At 37.7% G+C, this 23,099-nt stretch overlaps 1 protein-coding gene across 1 annotated transcript in view; it reads left to right on the top strand.

Annotated features, from left to right (window-relative positions):
- Prkg1 (protein kinase cGMP-dependent 1) overlaps positions 1-23,099 on the top strand; it is a 1,042,192-nt gene that overhangs the window by 973,732 nt on the left and 45,361 nt on the right. The window contains exon 10 of the mRNA XM_028764010.1: positions 17,427-17,523. Coding sequence (XP_028619843.1) covers positions 17,427-17,523 — 97 coding nt within the window. The remainder of the gene's footprint in view (positions 1-17,426; positions 17,524-23,099) is intronic.

The following is a 23,099-nucleotide window of genomic DNA, read 5'->3' on the forward strand; positions in this document are numbered from 1 at the left end:
GGAGGGAGGGAGGGAGATTGTTCTGGAAACTGTAGAAAAGGGACTCTGGTTATTTAGTAGCAAGGATGTCACCTAGAATGACAGGTTAAGTAAAAATTAGTCTGGTGACCCAAGAGAGAAACCCAGCTAGAAGCCATTTTCTAAGCAATGTATAGAAAGTTAATCCTTGATTTTTTGGTCTCATTGCTTATGGGAATTGTGGTATGAGAAACATAAGATAAATAAAAGCTGTCAAGCATAAATGATCCAGTAGGTATTTTAGTAATTTTCATCTTTTCCAAATGGAAAATGTTGCTAAGAGTAGGTGGCTTTCAGGCAAGAGTCACATCTAAGGAACGCTCAGGGAAAGACAATATAAATATAAGGGTAAAATTATTCTGATAAGATCTTTAGTTGTGTCATCAATAATTTAAGAACGATGCTTTAGAGAATGATTCGAGCAGACAGACGCTTCACATACCGATTGGGAGTGTCAGTCCACATCAGCATGCACAAAGGCACAAAGGTAAAGAGAGCTTATGTCAGAAGCAGCTGTGGACATGTCTTTTGTCTTCTGGAACTCGGCAGGATTTTGCATATACTTGCAGTTTAAGAGGATTTAATTGACCAAACATCACTAGCGTGGACGAAGAAGAAGAAAGGTGGTCCTAAGTGGAGAGAGGCCACTACTTGGGTCTAGAAAGTCCCCAAGCAGAAAACAGCCCGAGGAAACCACTCTAAACACTAAGAGATTTGTGTCAAAGGAGGAATGACTTAAAGGGAAAGGTGGCAGAGCTGAAGACAGAGCGAGGAGCCTCAATTATTTCTAGTCCTGTAAGCCTCAATTCAAGGACAACCAACCTGCCAGATGTCTGAACTTCTGTGACCTAGAGAGGGTGTCTGTGGTATGGAGAATGGGGTGGGGGTTTAAGTGATCCTGATTCTTGTAGTCTCAGATTGTGACAAATCTTCCTCAAAGAACTGTGCCTGCAGTCATGGTAGCTCATACCAGCAGTCTCAGCACTAGATGAGGCAGAAGCATCATGTCTTAAGGTCAGCCTGATTTGTATGTTGTGATAGTCTCAAAAAAAATAATGGAAAGAGCTGTAGTTAAGAAGTCACATTTGAGAAGCTTCATCTGCACCTGGAATTGATTTTTATGACAAGGGCTTTAGTGTGAGCATATACAGAATGAGAATTTCAGAGGCTTTAGAAAGAGATGAGGGCACTCCATATGCAAAAACATTGTGAACCACAAGCATAAGAGACTGGACTATAGTAGATAGTGGCCCCAGGCCTATGGGTCTTTCTGTATGGATGCTTTGTGTATTCTCCCATCACATAAACTGCTATGGTCCATGTGGTTAGGGGAGAATACTATGGATGTCATTGGTGTGTTGCTTCTGTGGTTGGGTCATAAAGGATTGTGCTCACTGATTTATTCTGAGACTTCTTGTTTCAGAAGAACACCATATCATGAGGGCACAAAGTTCATATGGAAAGGAACTAAATCACACTGTCATCTAGCACTACCTGGAGACTGTGTGGTATAAACCCTCCTGGGAAATGACACTTACAGATGCTGTAGTCTCAGATAACATCTGCAAGGGCTCTGAAGACTCATGGCCCAGCTAAGCTTTCCTCAAACTTGTGGCTCACAAAATCTAGAAGATAATAAATATTAGTGTTTTAAAGTAAGACATTTGGGGAAGATTTTTAGCATTATACCAATAACATAAAACCTCTGTTAAAGCCTAACATAGAATATTAAGTAAACACCATAGATTTTATCTTATAAACTAAGTCAATACTTTTAAAAAATTCTTACTATTTAATATTATGCTTGAGATTATTTGCATATTGCCATATTTAATTGAATGAATTTTCTAGATATAAAACCTGAAATGGTAAACATTATGAAAATCACTTTTAAAAAAAAATCTAGATGTGAGATAAAGCTGCTAAATTCTATTATTTTTTAAATAATAAGAGTATTCACATAAATAGTTGCTAACAATAAAAAATAAACTGGTAAATGAATAATCGAGAATACTTTTACTCACTTTTCATATAGGAAAGAGGCTAATGATGCTTTGAAGTAGACAAAACCTTTTAAAAGTCACTATCGACTTCCTGTTACAATTTACATTTCTAAATATCATAATAAATGCAAATTAATATATAGTTTCTTTCTTTGTAAATTCTCCTTAGAAAGCAGCAGGCTAGGAAAAGACATTAAATTTTGAATACAAATCACAAAAGCTGATTTCACAATACTGTCAAGTCCTTTTATCATTGAAAAAACTTTTAAAACAAGAACTAGGCAGGTGTTTGTGAAAGGGGCTTACATGGTTGGATAACTGTTGCTTTAATTGTGCTGTACATTGGAGTCTGGCAAGATTGGAGATGACAGTTCTAAGCCATCAGCTGCTCCCCTGTGCCCAGAATTATGGGAATTGTGGGAATGGGTAAGGAACCCTTGCCTTCCAGTAAACAGACTTTGATGTTCAATTACAATTATCTCTAGATAGCTTAACCCTCTCCTTGACACCAGCAGAGACTGCTGTTAAGAGTTCACCCATGGGAGCAGGACATTGTTTATCATGTGACTAATAAGCCTGTATCTGCCTCCGGCCTGTGCTGGTACCATACACGTGCCTCCTGGGAATAGAGATTTAATTCACTAAGTAATACAAGAGAATAGGAACTGATCTTTAGAAATTCTTAAATTCCAAATCTGTTATATTATAACATGAATTTCTAGATTCATAGTGCTTTTTATTTCAGAATGTTTTTCTCGCTTAAATACTTGTTGATACACCACACAGACACCCACACACTCAGAGAGAGACAGAGCGACAGAAAGAGACAGAGACAGAGAGAGATTAAATGAGCACAGGGATGGGAGATTTTTCTAGATATGTAAATCAAAGGATAAATAAAAGAAACCAGGATGAAGATCAACTAGTCGAATATAGAACAGATGGTTTCCTATAGAATTAAGTGGCAGGAAGTATAAAGAACTTAAGAGTAATGTGCACTATAAATTATCCAGCCACTAAAAGAAAGTACTTACCGATAATGTTGGTAAGAAAATATAGAGCTTCGTGTTAGCACTTCAGTTAGTCCTGCCAATATCTCATTTTCAGATCATTGGCTTTTCCCTGACCTAAAATCCCTGCTCCTAACAGGTCACTCTTTTGAAGCTTGACACTGGCATTGCTCTAGTCTTGTTCTAGTGCCCTATTTCACCATATACCAGCTCATCTACCTTTTCTTCTAAAAGATTTATTTAGTCTGTGAAGCTTCTCTCTTTTCACTTCTAGAATGAACAGACTCATTGCATTCTTGCGTTCCCTGCTGTTCACTATAGGTACAGCATGGGAAAGAAGCATGTGTTAGCAGTGACCTAGCAATGGCTGAGAATGTGTCGTAAGCTTCCACTCTGTGAAGGAAGTCTGTAAATGGTGCATTTTTCCGCACAATGAATGGATTCTTTTCATTGAAGTAAGCAATTGTCCAGTGAACTGACATTCAGAGAAAAACCCATGAACCATATCTGCAGGTCTGCGCTTCTTCAATCACCTCACTGGTCTTACCTTAGAAAATCCTTTACAATACATATACATAGGGAATTCCTAATTCTCTCCTCCAGCTTGGATTCACATTGCTATACCAAGGTCACTAGTAGTTGAATTCACTTGTTGATTCTTGTGCCTTTTCCCATTTGATCTGTCTGTAGCTTTTGATACAGATCTTGAAATCTCCACTTCTGGAACTTAGATTCTCTTGATACTTTCTTTTCTGGCTGCGTGTTCCACCTTTCTTTCAATAGCGTCATGCTCTAAGACTCATTCTTCTGGCCCTTTCTTCATCATCTCTGGAAATATTGGGTTGTCTTCTATCATTTCCAACCCAAATATGCTGATAATAGAGATTTGTATTTCCAGGCTAGATTCCATTTTTCCAAGATCAGACTCCTAGATGCCTACTTGAAAAGTTTACATATATGTCACAAATCTAAAATATCAAAGCTAAGCTTCCAATCTGGATCTAAACTCATTTTTCTTATAGTGTTTCCATCCTGTCTCCATATTTCTATCTTGAGCATCAAGTCCTTTCTCTTTTCCCGGCTTCTCACACAGAAAATCATGCCGATGCTAATGTAAACGTACATGTGAAGCTAACCACATTTAAATTGCATCTTCTCTTATGTGAGTTGCTCAAATGCTCGTTCCCATCATCCTATCTTTGTTCTCCCACTATCTGATGTCGACCCTCCTAGAGGCAATTTCAGATGTAAGTTGGAATGTAAGAACAGACCCTGCTTCCTTCTCTAAGGGGCTCCTTTTGAGAGTAAGTCAAATCTCCAATGCTCTAGAAAGCACTAGACAATTTGCAACCCTTCCACCACCTTCTCCTCAAGCTCATTTCCTTCTCCCATCCATATGTCCACGGTGCTAGCCTCTGTGGTCACCTAGCTAATTGTAACACACAGGTGACACAGAGAGTCACCTGCCTTGGAGCAGCTGCACTTTCAATTTCTTCTTCCCAGATCCCAGCAGGCTTACTTTCTCTCTGTGAGTTCCCTGACTTCTGAGTCAGAACTGCAGCCCTCCTATGCAGGTCTCAATTTCTTAACTGCTATCCACAGCATTTACCACGGTTAACACACACATTATTTTTATTTCTTTTTCTCCTCCATGAGCATGGAAGCCATTTGAGGGTTGGGTTTTCCTTTTCTCTATTTTGTACACATCTGGGTCCCCCATTTGTATCTCTAAGAGTTCCTGTTTTATTGTAATTTGCAGAACTCCCTGATCGTGCTGAGAATGCATCACTTGGAATCTGCTTTGACCTTGCTATTCAGATTACTTACTGTCCAAAATGATTTTTAAAAATCTGTAATTAACTTTGCCATTGGTTCAGGTTCCTTACCGTCACCTGTCAGATGCCTTTCATTCAGCACAACAGATTCAGATAACACATCAGTCCCTAGAGAGCTTCATTGGTAAATTGTGTCAAGTTTATACACTTTTCATGAAATCTGTCCCCCACAGGAAAATTATGCCTTTATCAAACTAGGGATAGGATAATTGCTGTCACCCTTAGACAACTGGTTTCCATTGTAAAACATGTAGGGCAAAGGTGATACTGACCTTGAAAATGACTTTAGTGTTTCAAGTTAATCTAGTATTTCTATGCTAAAAATAATGAGTTTTTAAAAAGTGAACAGACTTTCATGGGTCAAACCTGGTCCAAGCAAGTTTTCATAGCTGAGTTCCTTGTCAATCATGGGACACTCCTGAGCTTCATGTTCAGGTTACAGATACTCCAGAGTATAGACAGACCATTCCATTCTTTCAGAACAAGTAAACAGCTGTACACCTTGTATAGTACAGCCCACAGACCATGGTATAATATTGAAAATTCTTATTAATCCGGTCACTAAGTTAGTCTGAGACTGTTGATTGTAAGGTCTGCTTTCATTGCCCTTGCAAATGCACAAAAGTAATAATTTAATAAATTCTATTGAATATTAAACTAAATTGGGAAAAATTTAAATTGCAATAAATCTCATATCCTGTTGATACTACACTTGCTTACTAAAATAAAGATCTAGTTGAAAAATATCGACACCTGGTCTTTAGAGAAACAACAAAACTGAGATGTTTGGTTTATTTTAATTGATGAATTATCATAATAGAAAGGGGATAGAACATGAAAATAACATGAATAACCCCTGTCAAATTGTTTGTAAGCTTTTGGTTTCAACTCACTGAAAAACAAATAAGGAAATGTTACTTATCTACTGATATTTAACGGTAACCTCTAAGCACCTCATCTTTTTTTCTTGACATATGTATGCATTTCATAATGTGGTATTTTATTATGTAAAGTAAAACATATTCCATTAAGAAGTGAAGTACGAGTTAAACAGGGGTAAACATCCAGTACATCTAGTAATGTCTGAAAACATAAATAATAGAAATGGTTTCTGTACGTAGTATGAAGACCATAGGGAGACAATGGTAGGCAGACAACACGCTTCAGGCTGAAGTCTCCATGCACACTGTAATGCTCTAGGCCATTGTAACAAATTGTTTGTAAGCAATTATACAGTGATAACTTCCGTGTTACTTCTTAACTTTATGTTTCTGCTTTCAGATCTCCCTCCCCTTCCAGAGGAAGTTAGCGATGCCTTAGCTTTAATGTCTGTTTTAGCTGCAAAACTCAATGTTCACTTTCTGTTAGAAAATCTAAAGCAGGTGGTATGTGATTGTTCTTGATTTGGAATTCTTTAAAGGCAAGTAAATTTGGAACTCACGTGTGGATGGGTTAACGGAGGTAGTAACCCAACGACGTTTTCCTAGATTATTCCCGTTCTCAGCTAGCGCCATCTGCGTAGCTGTAGCTATCAATGACATCACTACCCTAATCATCGCAGCCTCGTTCTCATGGACTCTCTGAAGTACCAAAAGGACTTTTGTTTGATCTTGATTTAGATTTTCAATGGAAAGGAAAAGCGTGGGATGAGGATGCAGCAGCTAAAGCAGGGAGTTGAGCCAGTGCATTGCTGAACGGAAGGATCTGGTCTGGAAGGAGGGGGACCTGAAGCAAAAGGAAAGGATTCTTCTTTGCTTAAGCTCTTAGGAAAAACCTTGACTCAAAAACCCAAGATTTTTCCATTTGTCCTAGCCAGGTAAATGTTTTGTTTTGTCTTTTAATGATAGCATGGAGCCGGAGGATGAGAGCCATATGCTGTAGGACGCTCTTCACTATTGGCTGTAAGCTTGTGTCTCCGGTATCGAGTTTGCTCCCTTCAAAGGGACCTAGTTCGGAAAGGCTTGGCAATGCCAGGCACATATGCAGCTGTCCAGCTGCAGTGAAACACCCAAACGAGGACTGATGTCAACAGAATTCTATGTAAAGTAAAAATTGGCTATGCCATAGCCTATTACTTTATGTGTGCATGGAGGACTCTTGATCCCAGTAGAATATGTAACGATACAGACCAGGCTCTTCCAGTCAGTACTGCTGGGTGGAAGTGGGCGGGTGATGATAGTTGTTAGAAAAGACAGTAAGATAGCAGTAAGTGGGTCCCAAAGCCTTTTCCTGTGACAGAGAACATCCCCATGCCAAGTTAACTGTGTTGTATATTCATAGCACTGGAAACAAACTCATGCAACATGACGAAATGCTGCAAATATGCTTTGACATAAAAAAAAGCAAATGTGTCTTTTGTCTCCTGTCTTCTTCTATTGTTATTTGTCAGTAATATATGAAGAAGGAATTTTTCTGTGTGTGTGTGTGTGGTTTCTTTGTTAATTTGTTTTGTCTTCCAAATTGTACCACCTCTGGAAATGATCCTTTAACAAATATTATACAGTGGGATGAAGACATTATAAATCTTGTAAGGACTTTAATCAAAAGAGTATTTATTATTATTTGTCAAAGACCACAAATGAGTTGATCTGACATTGAGCCTTTCCAGTATAAAAGATCCACTGACAAATATCTGGTCAACAAGAGGCAGCCACAGTTTTTGCTGGCATGAGACAAAGGAACTAATGCTGTCCTTTGAGCCTATGGGCCTTGGCAAGGCTTTCACTGTTTCCTAATGAGCATGGGTCTTTGGGATGCTCTGGGGAAGTTTCACATACTGAATAAGCTCCAGGAAAACGGGAGAGGGATGTTTACAGGAATGGGTCGCTGAGTACTTTCTTGGCAACTCTAATTTGAGCAATGATTCGTCCTCCCTGGGGACATTTACAGAGCAGTGAATGCCTCTTGAGAATTTGTTTCAGTCATTTCCAGGCTCTGGATTACGAAGGTTGTTACCTGACTCTGTCTGTTTTCTGGCTGTGTAAGAGCATGGTGATGTACCTATCGTCTCTCTCACAAGTTCAGGGAATAGTTGAAGGTAAGGATCTTGTTGGGAAGCAACATCAGGACTGTGTGTCTTTCTTTTGTCCATTTGAAGCCTCACAAATTCCCTATTTTCCGTAGGCAAAGTAGACAAGAAGAACATGTAAAATTTAAATTTTGAAAGGAGACCCTCACCTACCCTCTTCTAATAGAGGGTCTAGAATTGATTGAAGGATCTCCAACCTTCATTCATGATAGATAACAAAACTTTCAGTTTGATTCATTTGATAGCAACAAATCACATATATTTCAGAAATTAAATGATAAAAATACAGTATAAATTGCAATATGCTGCAGCAGTACAAATGTCATTCACTATCCTGGAGATTACACCAGCCATAATCAAAGCACTAGATTCTAGGGAAGGAACCAAAGCACATTATGGTTGATTCAAATCCCCTATGTCCATAAATTAATTTATTTCTATGTACTAACAAATATTCTGTTTGCCAAACAAATGTACTGTAGATCACATCCAGGTACACTAGGGTAGTTTTAGAAACAGCCCAAAATGCATGGATAGAAACTTTAGGCAATTGCTAATACTTAGATAAGGCTAAACTGAGTATCATACACATAATTCAAATGCATCCTAGGTAATGATCATCTTTCAAAAATTATTGTAGCAAACATCTTTATTTTACCTTCTTATAATCTAATCTCATTTAACATTTACTATAACCTAAGGAAGCTGATTTGTTTCTTCTGACAATTAAGTGGAAATAGATTAAGTTTCTTGTTCCTGCCTATGTTAAGTGAGCAGTGGAGCTGAGGTTTGCCCAAAACCAACTGGCTTCCAAGAATATATTTCAACCATATTGCTACTTCCTTGGCTATTCCTGCTTTATGTGAACAAATGAAAGGTACAGCCCTAACAAATTGGCTTCCTTGATAGTTCACAGGAAATTCAGAGATAGGTAATCAAATGGCTTTCCTGACTATCAAAAGACAATAGTAGTTGTCTGATCAACTAACAATACCTACCATAAAAGTTTTGTTGATAGCATAAAAGATTCTGAAATAGAGGTGACCACCACCACTGAGTGTTACTGTTTAATTGGTTGGAAGGAGAAATAAATCTATATACAATACTAGGCTAAGGAGAACATATTCCAGAATAGAGCCAACATATCTGTGAACTAGATTATCTATTTTACGTTTAATGATTGAGTGAAATCCATGTAATTATGAGAAGAGATGATTTTCAAAAAATCAAAATAAAATAATGCTTTTGGATCGACCCATCCTTTGCTGCAATTAGATAACAGGTGTTAATATTAAGAGCACATTTAAGCTTGTTTCAAAGATCTTGGATTAAGATGGCATTCCGTTCAGTCTACTTTCCATAATATTTGTAATCCTAAACTTATGCTTGAAGTGTCTTTGTTTATTAACAGGTTCTTGTTACACTGTTACTCCAGGTAACAAATCCCATTCATTCACTCATTCATTCATTCATTCATTCATTTGTTCATCTAAAAATGGCTTGTCTCTGAAAAAAAATATCTCTGTACCACTGTGTTCAAGAGAGTTGTCTTGATAACATCTTGCATTTTTAGTTTGCTATATACATTTCTAGATATGCAGGGAAAAGCTTGTTTATACTGTAATGATGACAACTTGAGACCTAAAATTGAAATAATTCTTCCTGCTGTTTTTTGCTTATACTTTTGCATCCCAGTCAGCAAGAAACATTTTACAAATATTTATGTTACAAAAAAAAAAAGCCTTCAAATCTTTGTACTGTGAAAGAGAATCAAGTGTTTCCAAGCACCAGGTATAGGCTTGAACAAAGTTTAGGAAAGTGGAAGGAAGGCAAAACACTGTGTGAAGGAGATAGGAGATGACTTTCCTCCCCACAGCCCCCAACACCAGTCCCTGACTGCCTTCTAGCTGCCTTTGCTGAGCACCTGTGAGCAGGTACCAATGTATTGTGCAGGTTTCTAAATTTATAAATTTATACTAAAACGCTAAGGATGTGTTTAAAGAAGCAACTGTTTGTAGTGAATGTTTATATTCATGGGAAACAAAAACAACCTCCATATTAGAGTCTTGAACTGTTCTGCCTTTTGCACTGTCCTTTCATATCTGTAATCTGGGTAAAGGTGCATGAAGGAGCACAAGGGCATAGCTCTTGTCATTCTCTTTTGTGGTAGTACATATTTACTCAGAAAATCGGTTAAGAGAAACAGAAATCCATCTCAAACTGTATAAATGTTTGAAATCTTTTAATTACAATTGCATGTTGAACATATATTTCAAATGTTCAGTATATAATAGCATATCCTCACCAATTTCTGTTACAAATGTTTCTCTATAATTTTTTAAATTACCTTCTAAGCAAATATACTTTCATTTTTGAGTACTTGTTTGTGGCTAGAGGAGCCACATACCCAGTATCATTATAGATTAAAACTCAAATACATGGATATAGGTAGGCATGTTATTATTATTAATGCAGAAAAGTAGTGTTCAAATGTATTTTGTAACCTCTCTGCTTCTCTTTGTCTTTAAGTTATCAGGATGTTATAAAACTTGCAGATGTACAATCAGATAGTTTCAAAAATAACTTACAGACTGCAGGCCAGTCTCTCATCCCTGGGTCTGTCTCACCCCAACATTTTTATCTAATATCTCCAGAATTAGTCTCATTTTAGAGATGTAGATATTGGATGAGATGGTGTTGACACAGATCCTGAACAATGTCAATAGTTTAGTGCTCTGAGAATTTTTAGGAATATCTCTAAAATTATGTGATTTTCCTCTTTGTAGAATACTTAATTCATTAAATAAGTCTAAATACCCTGTGATGAGAATCAGTAAAATGTTCTGGTCCTAATTCTTCTGATATTTAACTAAAGAATCAGTCACTTTCAACACATGGAAGGGTCAGTTACAAAACAGAAGCAAAATATGTGTTGCCTCATCTATACAGAGAATTAGCAAGAATGATTTAGATGAGAGAAACTTTCCATTTCCTGGAAGAAAGCTACAATGGTCTTCTTGCATGCAGGATGCTTGCATGGCTGTGGCTTCACAGCAAAAGATGAAATGTGGTTCTCCTCTGCATACACGACGTTGCCTGTCTATCTCAAGGGATGCACTTTATGACTAGATTGACTTAATAAATAAATCCATAGATGATAGATGATAGATAGATAGATAGATAGATAGATAGATAGATAGATAGATAGATATCCTATAATCTGAAAAGACAGTTGTGAAGTAGAGGCAGTGCGCCAATGTTTTTTCCTATCTCTTAGAAGAACAGATTGCACTATCAGAAGAAAATTGACCTAATGAAATACTCAAGGTTTCCTAAATTAATTTTGCATCTTCTCTTTCTTTTTACTAACTCAGTCTACAAAACCATTCACCCTGCTGTCAGTGAATTAAAGAATGTTACCTTCATGTGATTTCCCAGAGCAGTTTTGGTATGACAACTAAATAAGAGGTGGCCAGTGTGTTGCTTATAAAAGCAGTTGAGTTCTCCTTTACTGAATGTACTTGTTTACTTTCAATATCTGAGAGTCAAGGGTGTGTGGTATGTAGCTCCCTCCTGATCCTTTGTCCATAACAGTTTAGTTAGTGCCAGAAGACAGCAGTCCCTGGGGTAGCTCGAATTATATCTGCACTGAGTAGGTAAATAAGCATTATTGTCCCCACTTAATGCTGCTTTCTCTATGCATGAGTACATTTTTTACTATATTCATATTTATTTGTCACACAAATTATTAAACACACTAGACTCTATTAAATCAGAAACTACTATTCTATAACATATTTTGTATGCAAGTAAGTCTTCGTTTAGTACATAGTCAAGGTTAGAGTTTGCATTTATCGTACACTAAAACTGTGTCTTCTGCATAAAAATCTCATTTCTAAACTCTCTTACCCCATTTTAATCCATTTATGTATAAATATCTAGGTTCCAGTGACCCTTATTACATACAGTATGAAGACAGATGATTTCTAGACATTTACCTGCTTGTTTTAATAGCTTGGACTCTGACTTGAACTAGCAACCAATTCATGTTGATTAGCTTACAGGCGTATGTGTTCAATATCTCTAAGGTCCCTACATTACAGAACCAAGGTCCTGGAAGGTCAAAGTCATGGGCAGAATCAGGACCACAAAGCCACGAGCTTCTGTCTGTTAATTCTGGTGTTCTCTTATATCATTATTAAGTCCCAAGTAGATGTTATCATCTGATTAAATCTCATGTTGTTACATGCACAGTAAAAAATAATTCAGTCATCGATTGGAGTCCATCTACGTTTGCTGAAATATTTTTTATAGATTCCCCCAAGAACTTATAAATCTAAACTCAGGCAGCAATATGAGTACACTCAGAAGCAGTTGAGTCCAGCAAAGGCAGGAAATGTCATTTGTAGAATCAGGACATTCTGAGAACTTGCTAGTTTTTCTTGGAGGCTTAGATTTCTGAAGTTAGTTTTCATGGTAGATAAAGTGAATTAAAACAAACCAGGCAATGTTTGCTTTGTTCAAATGGTTCTTAATTACTCATCTGACTATGTTTTAGTCACATCATCTTTACTTAAGAGTAGAGGTAATACTGTTTGCTTTATCAAATGATGTAGAAATATTTGTGTTGTTGTAATAATCCGTGTAGGAAGATTGGTAAGAAGTCTGATTCTAGATGAATCACTCATCTAGTTGCTGAGACCCAGGGAAACAAGCTGATTACCTCATCATTATCATCATCATCAATAACATCCAATTCTCTTAATACAAAAATAAGAAGTAATTGATTCACAGATGCCAGAGAGACAATGTGAGAGCCAGAGATACAAGTGTGGTGGTTAATAAAGAACTCCTTGCCTTTGCTGTTAATAATGGAAAAACGAGGAATCTGTCTGTTTCTAAAGCAATGTGAGTCTCCTGTAGCACAGATGAGTGGCTGTGGAAAGAGGAGAAATAGATGCAAGGGTAAGAGATGCCGAAGTCCCAGACTGCACGTATCCTAGGTTCATCACCACACCTTCAGGTTTTCATGGTTTTTTTTTTTAATTATTTACTCTCCATCCCTATCATAACTTCCCCTCCCTGCCCCATCTCACATTACGAACTCCTGTGGCATAAAGGCAAACTTGAAAAGAGGGAGTAAAATTCAAGACAATTTTGTCATTTTTCAGCTGGCTTAACTGTCCAACATTTCACGGTTTAACAATCGTCCTATAAGGATTAACAGGGCTCCATTGTTTCTGATCACTACCGTCCCACATGAATTTTATCATTAGGAATGTTTTAGAAATGATACATTCTCTTTGCCTGCCTCACCCAACAGACACATAGATGTCTTTGCTTTTTTTGTTTGTCTGTTATAGTTTGCTTGTTTGTTTTCTATGTTTGCAGGGAATTGAAATCAGAGACTCATACTTGCTAAGCATATGCCCTATCTATAAGCCACAGTCTAACCTTACTTATGTTTTATTAATCTCTCTATGGGTTTATAGGCTTCATATGATTGTAACTGCAACATATACTAGTATTTATACTTTTCTGGAAAAGCATACCCATAGTTTTCACCTCATAAATAATGTTTAAGTTAGTAGCTCACACAAACTTAAGAGCAATTATATAGAGTAAGCATCCAGACATTGAGGATTGTACATTTTACTGAAATAGATTTTTATTAAACACTTGGCACTGCCCTTCCATAAATACTTTTCAGCTGATGAACATGCTACCATACAGAATTCCTTGTATGTAAGCCTCCCCACGGCAGGTTAACTGAAAGCATGGATTGAAAACTCATTTTGTTTTCGATGAAAGGGTTATTTAATAAGTCACTAACTACTTACCTAGTTTCTTTCCATTCAAGCTTTATCAACTCTAAAGAAATTAGAATATCATTGATGGATTCACATTTTCTTATATAAATACCCAAGGATAGGAATGGATATATCCATGCTGCTATAGACAATAAAGAAAAAGAAGGAAAAGTAAATCATAGCAGAGCATCTTTAAAAATCCCTGCACACAAGCTTGGTCATGTTTTTAATTTGTTGATATAAGGTGGGAAATATGAAAAGTCTTGGCGATGAAGGTTCTACTCTTTAATAAACATAAATGAGAAGAAAAATTAAAATAATATGAAATAATAGGCAACTCACAGCATTTCCTGGTTTGGAAAAAAAGAAATCTTTGCCTATGTGTTGTCTGAATTGTCAAAAAAACTAGCTCCTGACACAAATGGAAGAGAAAAGAAGATCAAGACTACAATTGTCTTGAGGCCCCTTTAAGATATATCTCATCAATAATAAGCTAATACCTTCAGAGAACATTTTTTCAATTGAGCAGTGTTAGTTTATTGAACACACAGAGAACATTTTAAAATTTCACATAATAATACTAGCGAAGTAATTTTTTAGAAGCAGCAAAGTGTGATTACGATGATATCAATAATCACAATCAATGCTTATAGCTAATGAAAGCGTGTATACATGCTAATGGATTTCTATAACTAAAGAAAAATGTCTATTGCTTAGAAAATGGGTGTGTTTGTGTGTATGTTTGTACGTGTAGGCATGTATATACATGTATGTAAGTATGCATTTATGTGTGTGTATGAGTGTGTGTATGTGTGGATAAGACTGTGTCTATGAGTGAGTGTGTGTGTGTGTGTGTGTGTGTGTGTGTGTGTTCTGTGTAAACAAAGATACTTAATGTGAAAGGTCAAAGGACAACTTTTAGAAGTTGATTTTTTCCTTTCACTGCAGGTTCTTGGAATTAAAACTAGGTTGTCAGGTGTGTTTTTCAAGCACTGCTATCAGCGGATCCATCTCACAACCCTGGTTATTCATTTGTTAACATTTTGAGCTGACAGCCATTAAAGAATCATTGTTCAGCTGATGATGGAGGACCAAAAATAAAGGAACCCAAACCTTGCCAGGTTCTACCACCCCTGCCTCCTTGGGAAGCAGCTTCTCCCTCTGCTCTAATTAAATCTGTGCTCAGGTTCCACATTGCTACAGGAGTATGCTGGAGCTTGCAGAAGACTTAGAGCTATGGGGCTGGGCTCTGCTGTGCAGGAGAATTACTGGGAGTTTCTCACAGAGGGGGCTTTGGGTACCAACCCTACAAGTAACTGTTTTACTTGGATGTAGCAAGGCTCGGGCAGTTTTGGTCTTCTGCCAAAGCTCAGAATCAATCTACTCATTTTGATGCACTTGCAGCCTAAATTTCCAAGGCCAAACTGAATGTTAGAGGTGTATCCAAGGGTTTAAGGACTAATAACATAAATTAAACAGATATAAGGCAGTAATCCAATAGTCTGAGCGTGTCCCCTTTGCCCCTGAGATCTGTACAGCAAGCACATTACTATTCAAAAATGTTCCTTTTATGAATATGTGAGGGTTATTAGTTCTGACATGGCATTTTAGTAGTGTTTTATTCCAAATAATGTTATTTCAAATTAATAAAAATATCAATTATCCTAATCTGGTAGTACACATGTATAATCCCAGTTCTGGAAACCCTAAAGCAGGATCACAAGGTTAAAGCCAGCCTGGTTTATGTAAAAAGGCTTTGTCTCAAAAAAAAAAAAAAAAAAAAAAACAGACAGAGCAAAGCAAAGCAAAAACCCAAAGAAAGCAGCAACTGCGTTAGTTAATGAACCAGGAGCTGATGTGTCAGCCTGAGAATTCAGCAACTGGCTGAGAAGTCAGAACTAACCCTTGCTTCTTTAGGTTTTTCCTTTCAGCTTCCTTTCATGTTTGTTTTTAGGATGCTCATAAAATAGCATCGGATATGAAGTTTTCAAAATATTTTTTTTAAAAAAAAACTCTACATTTTAAAGAAAACCAGATTTTGTTTTCAAAAACAAAACTCAAAAACCGTAGAAATGCTAACAGGGATGTGTTTATCTAGACAACCAGGAAATGCTTCAGTGCCTGTGAACCCTCGTGGAGTCTGATCTCCACAGATGTCCTTCTGAAGCACCTGTTGGAGCCAGCTCTGCCCCTGCCTCATTAAATGGGCTGGAGGTTTAACGTGCCGAGAGCAGCCGGTATTTGGAATGTTAGATATGTGCATTTGCCCGCTATGTTCCTTTCTAGCTGCTCAGGTCCTGCACTGCTCTGGTGACCTTTGGACTGGGTAGTTAATGAGAGAAATCTGCAAACGCTCTTGGATTCACCAGCTTTGCCTATAAAGGTTCGTTCAAAGTGGCAGAATACACACAATAAGCAAATTAGGAAAAACAAAAAAAAGACTAGTGTTTTCCTGCCTGTTTTCATCCACTCTGAGTTCTCTGTCAATGAGAGACTTGTTGAAAAGGTATAACGCTAACTGTAAATCAAAGGGAGTTGAAAATCTTGTCTAAGAAGCTATCATGTGCTTTAGAGTATGATCTTTAAAGGTGTGTTGGATTACACTCAAGTGCCGTACAGCATGATACCAAAGGTGCTGGGATTATGGTAAAGATAATCATTGCACAAGCTGTGTACACGTCATTTCCTCAGAAATGTCTGTGCATTGTACAGTACTAGATTGAATCCTATTGGCCTGAAGGTCAAAGGTCATACATAGTGATTTTCAACACTTCAATTTTGAGACAGCTGAATGATCTCCTGACCTGGCTTTAGTCAGTGAGCTGATCATCTCCATTTTAAGCTTTCCTGCCCTTTCTAAAAATAGCAGGGCCTTTAAGCAGGGGATATTTTAAGCAACTCATACTCTGTTTTTTCATTGGACAGAAGCACATTTTGGCCTCTTGCCCCTGTCAGATTGACACTTGTGCAGTTAGACCTGGATGCTAGTCCATGCTTCTCGCCACTCATATAAAAGAGGCTTGCAAACCTAAAGACCCTGGGATTGCTAGCAGAGAGTCAGTGAACAGATGTGAGCAGAGGGAAGACGTTAAAGGGATGTTACTGTGTTCCTGGGCGATCCTCCAGTTCAGACATTTGCACCTCAGTCCTCAGCTTTTCAGATCTGGCTTTTTTAGTTTGTTTGTTTATTTGTTTTTGTTTTTCTAAAATCTGGCTGTGATTTCACTCCAGAGACACCCCTACTTGTCTCTGGATCCTGACACTTCTGATAAATACTGATAGAAGACTGTCAATCTGTGGATAAGGGAAACTAATGAGAAACTGCTGTCTAATACCTGAGCAGCAAAAGCAAAACCAAGCAAATCCCAAATATCCAAAGCCAGTCCCCAAGAGAGCAACTCAAACAATCCACACTCACAAGAAGACCCGTAGAAAAAACACCAAGATGTGACTGAGTTGATAACGGGGCCGTAGAGGTCACTTGACTGGCGTGCACTGGATACTCTGTATTTTTCTTCTTTGACAAACAAGTGCAAGTCTATGTTATTTTATACAGCTGGGACCAAAAAATTATGCGTGTGAGAAAACACAGACTCTAAAAGCAAAATGGAATTGAAGCGGGTGAAGCCCGTGCCGCCGTCTTGCCATTCCAGTACGTTCATACGTGGTACTCGTGTTTGCGCATCTAAGAAATTTCCATTTTTTCACATCAAAAAATCCAGATATGAAGCCGAAGCTGCCTTCTTCGCCAACCTGAAGCTGTCTGATTTCAACATCATTGACACCCTTGGAGTTGGAGGTTTCGGACGAGTAGAGCTGGTAGGTGAATTTTCTTTAAATGCTTTTCAAAGCTTCTCTCTCCCAGCCTTAGAGCTCCTCCTTCCCTCATTTACCTCTTATTTTTAGCTATCATTGCTCTAATCAGAAGCAGACACCTGCATGCAGGCATGTCTGAGACTGTTTAACAGTGTGGGCTAGGATATGCAGTCAGTGGACTCAAAACAAACTGCAAATTGCCTCACAGAAAGCTCTTTGTACTGAGTAAATGTTAAACACATTTAATGAGGAGTCTTGAATCACTATTTGCCCCCCTGACTGTCTATGACCTTCCTTCCTGAGTTCTGATCAGTGCTTATTAATTTAATTATGCCATGATTAAATTATTTTAAGTGTAAACACAGAAAAGAAACTGTAGTATATATTATATATACACACACACATTTATATACACAAAATAAACGCAGTGGTAGTCTGTAATTGTAAGTACCTAATTAGATTACAGTGATAATGGTTTGGATGTTTATTATAGTTTATTTCACATTATATAAACTTCATGTAGTTTATTTCACTAGGTAAATAGATACACAGTATGGGACATGGTAAAGACACTTTTGTCCAAGTTCACATTGTATGAATGTGGTATTAAAAACCATAAGAACATAGCTCCATTTTGTATTTGGTAGAAATAGAAATTTTAAACCTGACTTTTTCGAGAAAAGTTAAGACAGGAAGTATGTCCTGGTGAATGAGATACCTGCCTTCCAGTGCTGTGGGATTAATACCGTCGCTCCCATCTCTCTGCTGGGCATAGGGGAGTCCCTGGTAGGAAACTCCAGTACAGTGTGCTAGGAACTCCCCAGCACTGTGTAAAGCGCAGTAAACAGTTACTGTTGCTACCCAAGGTCAGGAGGAATCCCGTCCATACCAGTTAAGTGAGCCAGAGCTATTCTTGAAGTTTGTTTGTGTTGCGGTTGGGCTCTCTGGCTTTGACGCAGGAACATGTCATTTGCTGAAGTATTAGAAAAGGCCTAAGAGCTAAGGTGTGTTCCCCTGAATCTGCTTTATACTTCGCCATAACATAAGCTGAAGCTGTTTCAATTACTACTATTTCAGACATGAATATCCAGAATGCGCCTGTGAGGCTCTGGTTATTGTTAATTATGGGTATACAAATCCAGAAAGGGTGCAGAAAACAGACAGTCCAACCTGCCTGCTTTTCTAAACTTCACCTGTCAATTAATGGAGCCTACCCTAGTTTATGCTGCTGTGATAAATGCCACGACCAGAAACAACTTAGGGAGGAAAGATTTGGGGGGCGATTCACAGATCTAAAGTCCGCCATTGAAAAAAGTCCGATGTGGAACGGGAGGCAGGAACTTAGCAGAGTGTAGATGAAGGCTGCTGCTGGCTGGCTTTTCATGGCTTGCTCATCTTGCTCTCTTTTGATTATTATCATTTTTTAAAGATGGTTACATGAAGTCTTCCCACCCTCTTCTTCCTCCAACCCCTTTCATCCCCATCCCTCTCAAATTCATGGTCCAGGACCACCTGCCTAAGGCGGCGTAACCGACACTTAAGGCGGGACCCTCCCATATCTATCACTAACCGAGAGAATTCCTCAGATGTGCCCATAGACAGACCTGATGAAACCAATTCTTCAGTTGGGATTCTCCTTCTCAGATGATGCTTGTTTGTATAATGGTAACAAAACCTAGCCAGCATGAAGCTTTGCAGTTTTTCCAAGAATTTGACAAGTTATAATTGTGATGAGTTTTAATGGCTAATGAAGGTCAAAGACAGCATGATAATTGCACGGTTTGGCTCTGGAGTATAGGAACACAGATCAGTACTGAGAAGACAGATTCTTACTGTGAAGACTATAAATTTCTCAGAGCACTGGTTCTTAACATCTGTGTTGCAGGATATCTGATATTTGACTGGGGGGGGCGTCACATATCAGATAATCCTGCATATCAGATATTTACATTAGGATTCATAACAGTAGCAAAACTACAGTTACGAAGTAGCAGTGACATAATTTTATGGTTGGCAGTCACCACAACATGAGGAACTGTATTAAAGGGTCTCAGCAGTAGGGAGGTTGAGAACCACTGCCTTAGAGCATGATTTGGAGGGTATTTGATATAGTTCCTTAAATCCAGTTTTAAGGATTATGGGCAAGGGAGAGAAAGATAGCTCAGTGGTCAGGAGAACTCAACTCATAGTACCCACTCTGGACCCTGCCTCCAAATGATGTCATGCTCTCTTCTGGCCTCCACAACAATGCTCTCACCTGCACATGTGTTTGTGCGCCAGACACATGCACACACACAAATAAAATTAAAAATAAAGTCTCTAATAAAGACTATGGACAATGAAATAACTGTTTTACTTGACAAAAAAACAACATAATATACAGATTTCTAGAGAATTACTGCAATATACCTGTTTGGTGAAATACAGAGATTGTCTGAGGATGTCTGAAATAGCACTTTACAATAGCTTTGAAAACAACAATTGTGAGACCACTTCAAGTTGAAAATTAGTACTGGCTTGAAAATTTAAAACGAGTAGAAAATTCTCTGAAAAATACACACACAAGATTAGGGGAAATTTAATCATATAAGAGGAAATATAGTTTTAAAAGATCAAATCTATGCAAATGTATGTTCATCTATACATATGCATGTTTATGTATTGATACACACACACATGTATAGGTATAGATATACACACTATCTCAGGGAGATCCTATACATAGCCACCTGATTCTCTCTGTTTGGATATTATACTTTACTGCTTTTTGTAGATATTCAAAGAAAACCAACACCCCTGGCCTAGAGAAATAGTTTAGGAGTTAAAGGTGTTTGCTGCTCATCTAGAAGACCCAAGTTCAGTTCCCAGCATCCATATCAGGCAGTTCACAACCCCTCTAACTCTTCTTCCAGTAAATCTGAGACCTTCTTCTAGCTTCCCTGGAAACCTGCATTGATGTGCACATACCCACGTACAAATACACACATGTACATGTAAATAAAATATTTTTTAAAAAGAATAAAAGAAAACCCAAAGCATTCATCTATACTTGAAATGTATCTAGTTTGCAAAATGTTGGCATAATTTTCATAAATCCTTGGTGTGTCAATGCATCCATTGGAATCAGAGATATGTCCTTAAACTCAGAATTCACAACTTGTGTAACCTTTCACATCCTAAAAACGTATTAGAGAGTACACAGAATATCTAAAATGCATAGATTCTTAACACATGGAAACACAGTTCTGAACATAATAAAAAAGTATCTAATATTTACAACCTGAGCCAACTAATTGTTATTTACCAGTAATAATCAATTAAACAACATTTAAAAATAACACTAAATTGCATAGTAGTATCCTAAACATTTCCCAGGTATGAGATTATTATAAATTCTCCAATGAGAAATGAAGAACTTAGAGATTTGAAATTTTAATCCCATCTCCTAAAAGAACTAAGAGCGTTGTAATTGTTCACTTGATGGGCAGATGATGCTTGCAGCATTTTGCATGAGGATATGCCCAACCTGCTGATCTTAACAGTTCCTAAATTTTTGTTTTGTCAGTTTAGATAAATTCTGTCAGGAGAATTTCTAAATAACTTACTTTGTCTTGAGGAGATGAGAGCATCATGAGAAATTTAAATTTTATTCAGAGAGCAGTCTCCTTTCTATTATCTGCCTTCTATCATGTGTTTTGCCCACGTTCTTAACTAATAGGCTTTGTAATGTGTTCAGTATGATGTGTTTGCTGTATGTCTTCCAGAAAACCAATTCTGCTTGCAATGTCACTCATATGTATGTCATATGTGTATACCTTCAGTCTTTAAGTACCACTATAAGAAAATGAAAAGATACCTTAATTATCCTAATGTGCAATGATTGTAAAATAATGAGATTGGCTTTAAAAGTCATATGTGAAAATGTATCTCCTTGCTTTACAATAACATCCATAATCTGTTCCACGTTTTCTTTTTTGGTCTGAGGTACCTGCTTTCAAAAAAGATTTACCCATAGTCAGACAAACATCTTTGTAACCTGTCAATGTTAGTGGTTTTAACCTTAAATATTAATTTATTCTATAGTCCTAAAATTTCCTGTACCAATAAACTATATTTAGCTAATATACAAATCCAAAAGATAAAGCTTTATTTTCTTGCATTATATTTTTTTCCATATCACTCATGGGAGATTTAGAAGTTTAATTAGGAAAAATTGCTCCTAGCTTTGGGGACTCCCAGTTTGCTGCATAGAGAGAATAAGATTAAACCATAAGCAAAGCAGGAACAGCTCAAGCTGGTGCATGGAAGAGGGAGGCTGAGGCTCAGGTAATGTAAGTGATGCATTGTAGAAAAGACTCGTGAAAACCAAGGCGTAAGAGCAAAGGCTTGCTGACAAAGCCACACTCCAAACTAAAATGTTCAGCCTTACATTTTAAGCCTGCTTTATAATCTTTAAGTTCATATCCAGTTTATAATTCTGCTCATGTAGCTTCTTTGGGAGGAGAGCCCAGGGTATGGCTCATGTCACAGGGAGAATGTCAAGATGACTCATGGAAGTGGAAGACATCCATACAATGAAAACTGTCGTTATTGCCCAGAAGGACAGACTTTTATTGTTGTTGTTGTGGTTTGTTTTGCTTTGCTTTGCTTTGCTTTGCTTTGCTTTGCTTTGCTTTGCTTTGCTTTGAACTGAGAAGTTTTTTTGGCTTTAACAAATGTTTAGATTCTTCCCACTACTTCCACATAAAGAAGTATATGTGGTTTTTAGTTTCTTATCTAGTTACTGTGATAGATTACCCTGACCAAAGCATTTTAGGAGGAGAAAATATTTGTCTGGCTCCCAATTTTAAGTTACAGACCATCATTGCAGGGAAATCAAAGCAGCAGGAACATAGGCAGCTTTTAGAGTACAGCCACTGTCAAGAGCAAAGAGCAGGGGGATAATGCATGCTTGCCTGTTTTCAGCTTTCTCACTATAACTCAGTGCAAGAGTTCCATCCTAGGATATGGTGCCGCCCACAGTGGACAGGTCTTCTCACCTCAATGGGTAAAATCGAAACAGTCCCCAGATACAGGCCCAGAGGCCAGGCTGTTCTAAAGAGTCCCTCCTTGAGACTTTTTTCCAGGTGATTCTAGATTGTGTGAAGTTGACAATTAAAACCATTACAAACCCTCAACTTAAAAAAACAAAAAACAAAACAATGTTCTAGGCCACAAAGATGGCTCAACAGGGGAAAAAAAAGCATTTGAGAAAGTCTGATTCTTGAGCTTGATCCTCAGTAATTGTGGAAGGAAAGAACTGACTCCATGAAATTGTCCTATTACCTCCACAAGCACACAATGGCATGCCATCAGTGTGCCCCAACATACCGTACGTAACACATACACACACACACACACACAGAGAGAGAGAGAGAGAGAGAGAGAGAGAGAGAGAGAGAGAGAGAGAATTTATTTTTTAATTTCTAGAATTTAAGAACCTGAACTGAACAATCCAGATTAACTCCATAACCATAATGATGCTATCTCGTTGTTTCTACGAAACATCTGGATTCCCCTTTCTCTAAAGCTTCTGCTGT

This window comes from Grammomys surdaster, unplaced genomic scaffold (genome assembly GCF_004785775.1).
Source record: "Grammomys surdaster isolate TR1022 unplaced genomic scaffold, NIH_TR_1.0 141, whole genome shotgun sequence".
Classification (NCBI taxonomy): Eukaryota; Metazoa; Chordata; class Mammalia; order Rodentia; family Muridae; genus Grammomys; species Grammomys surdaster.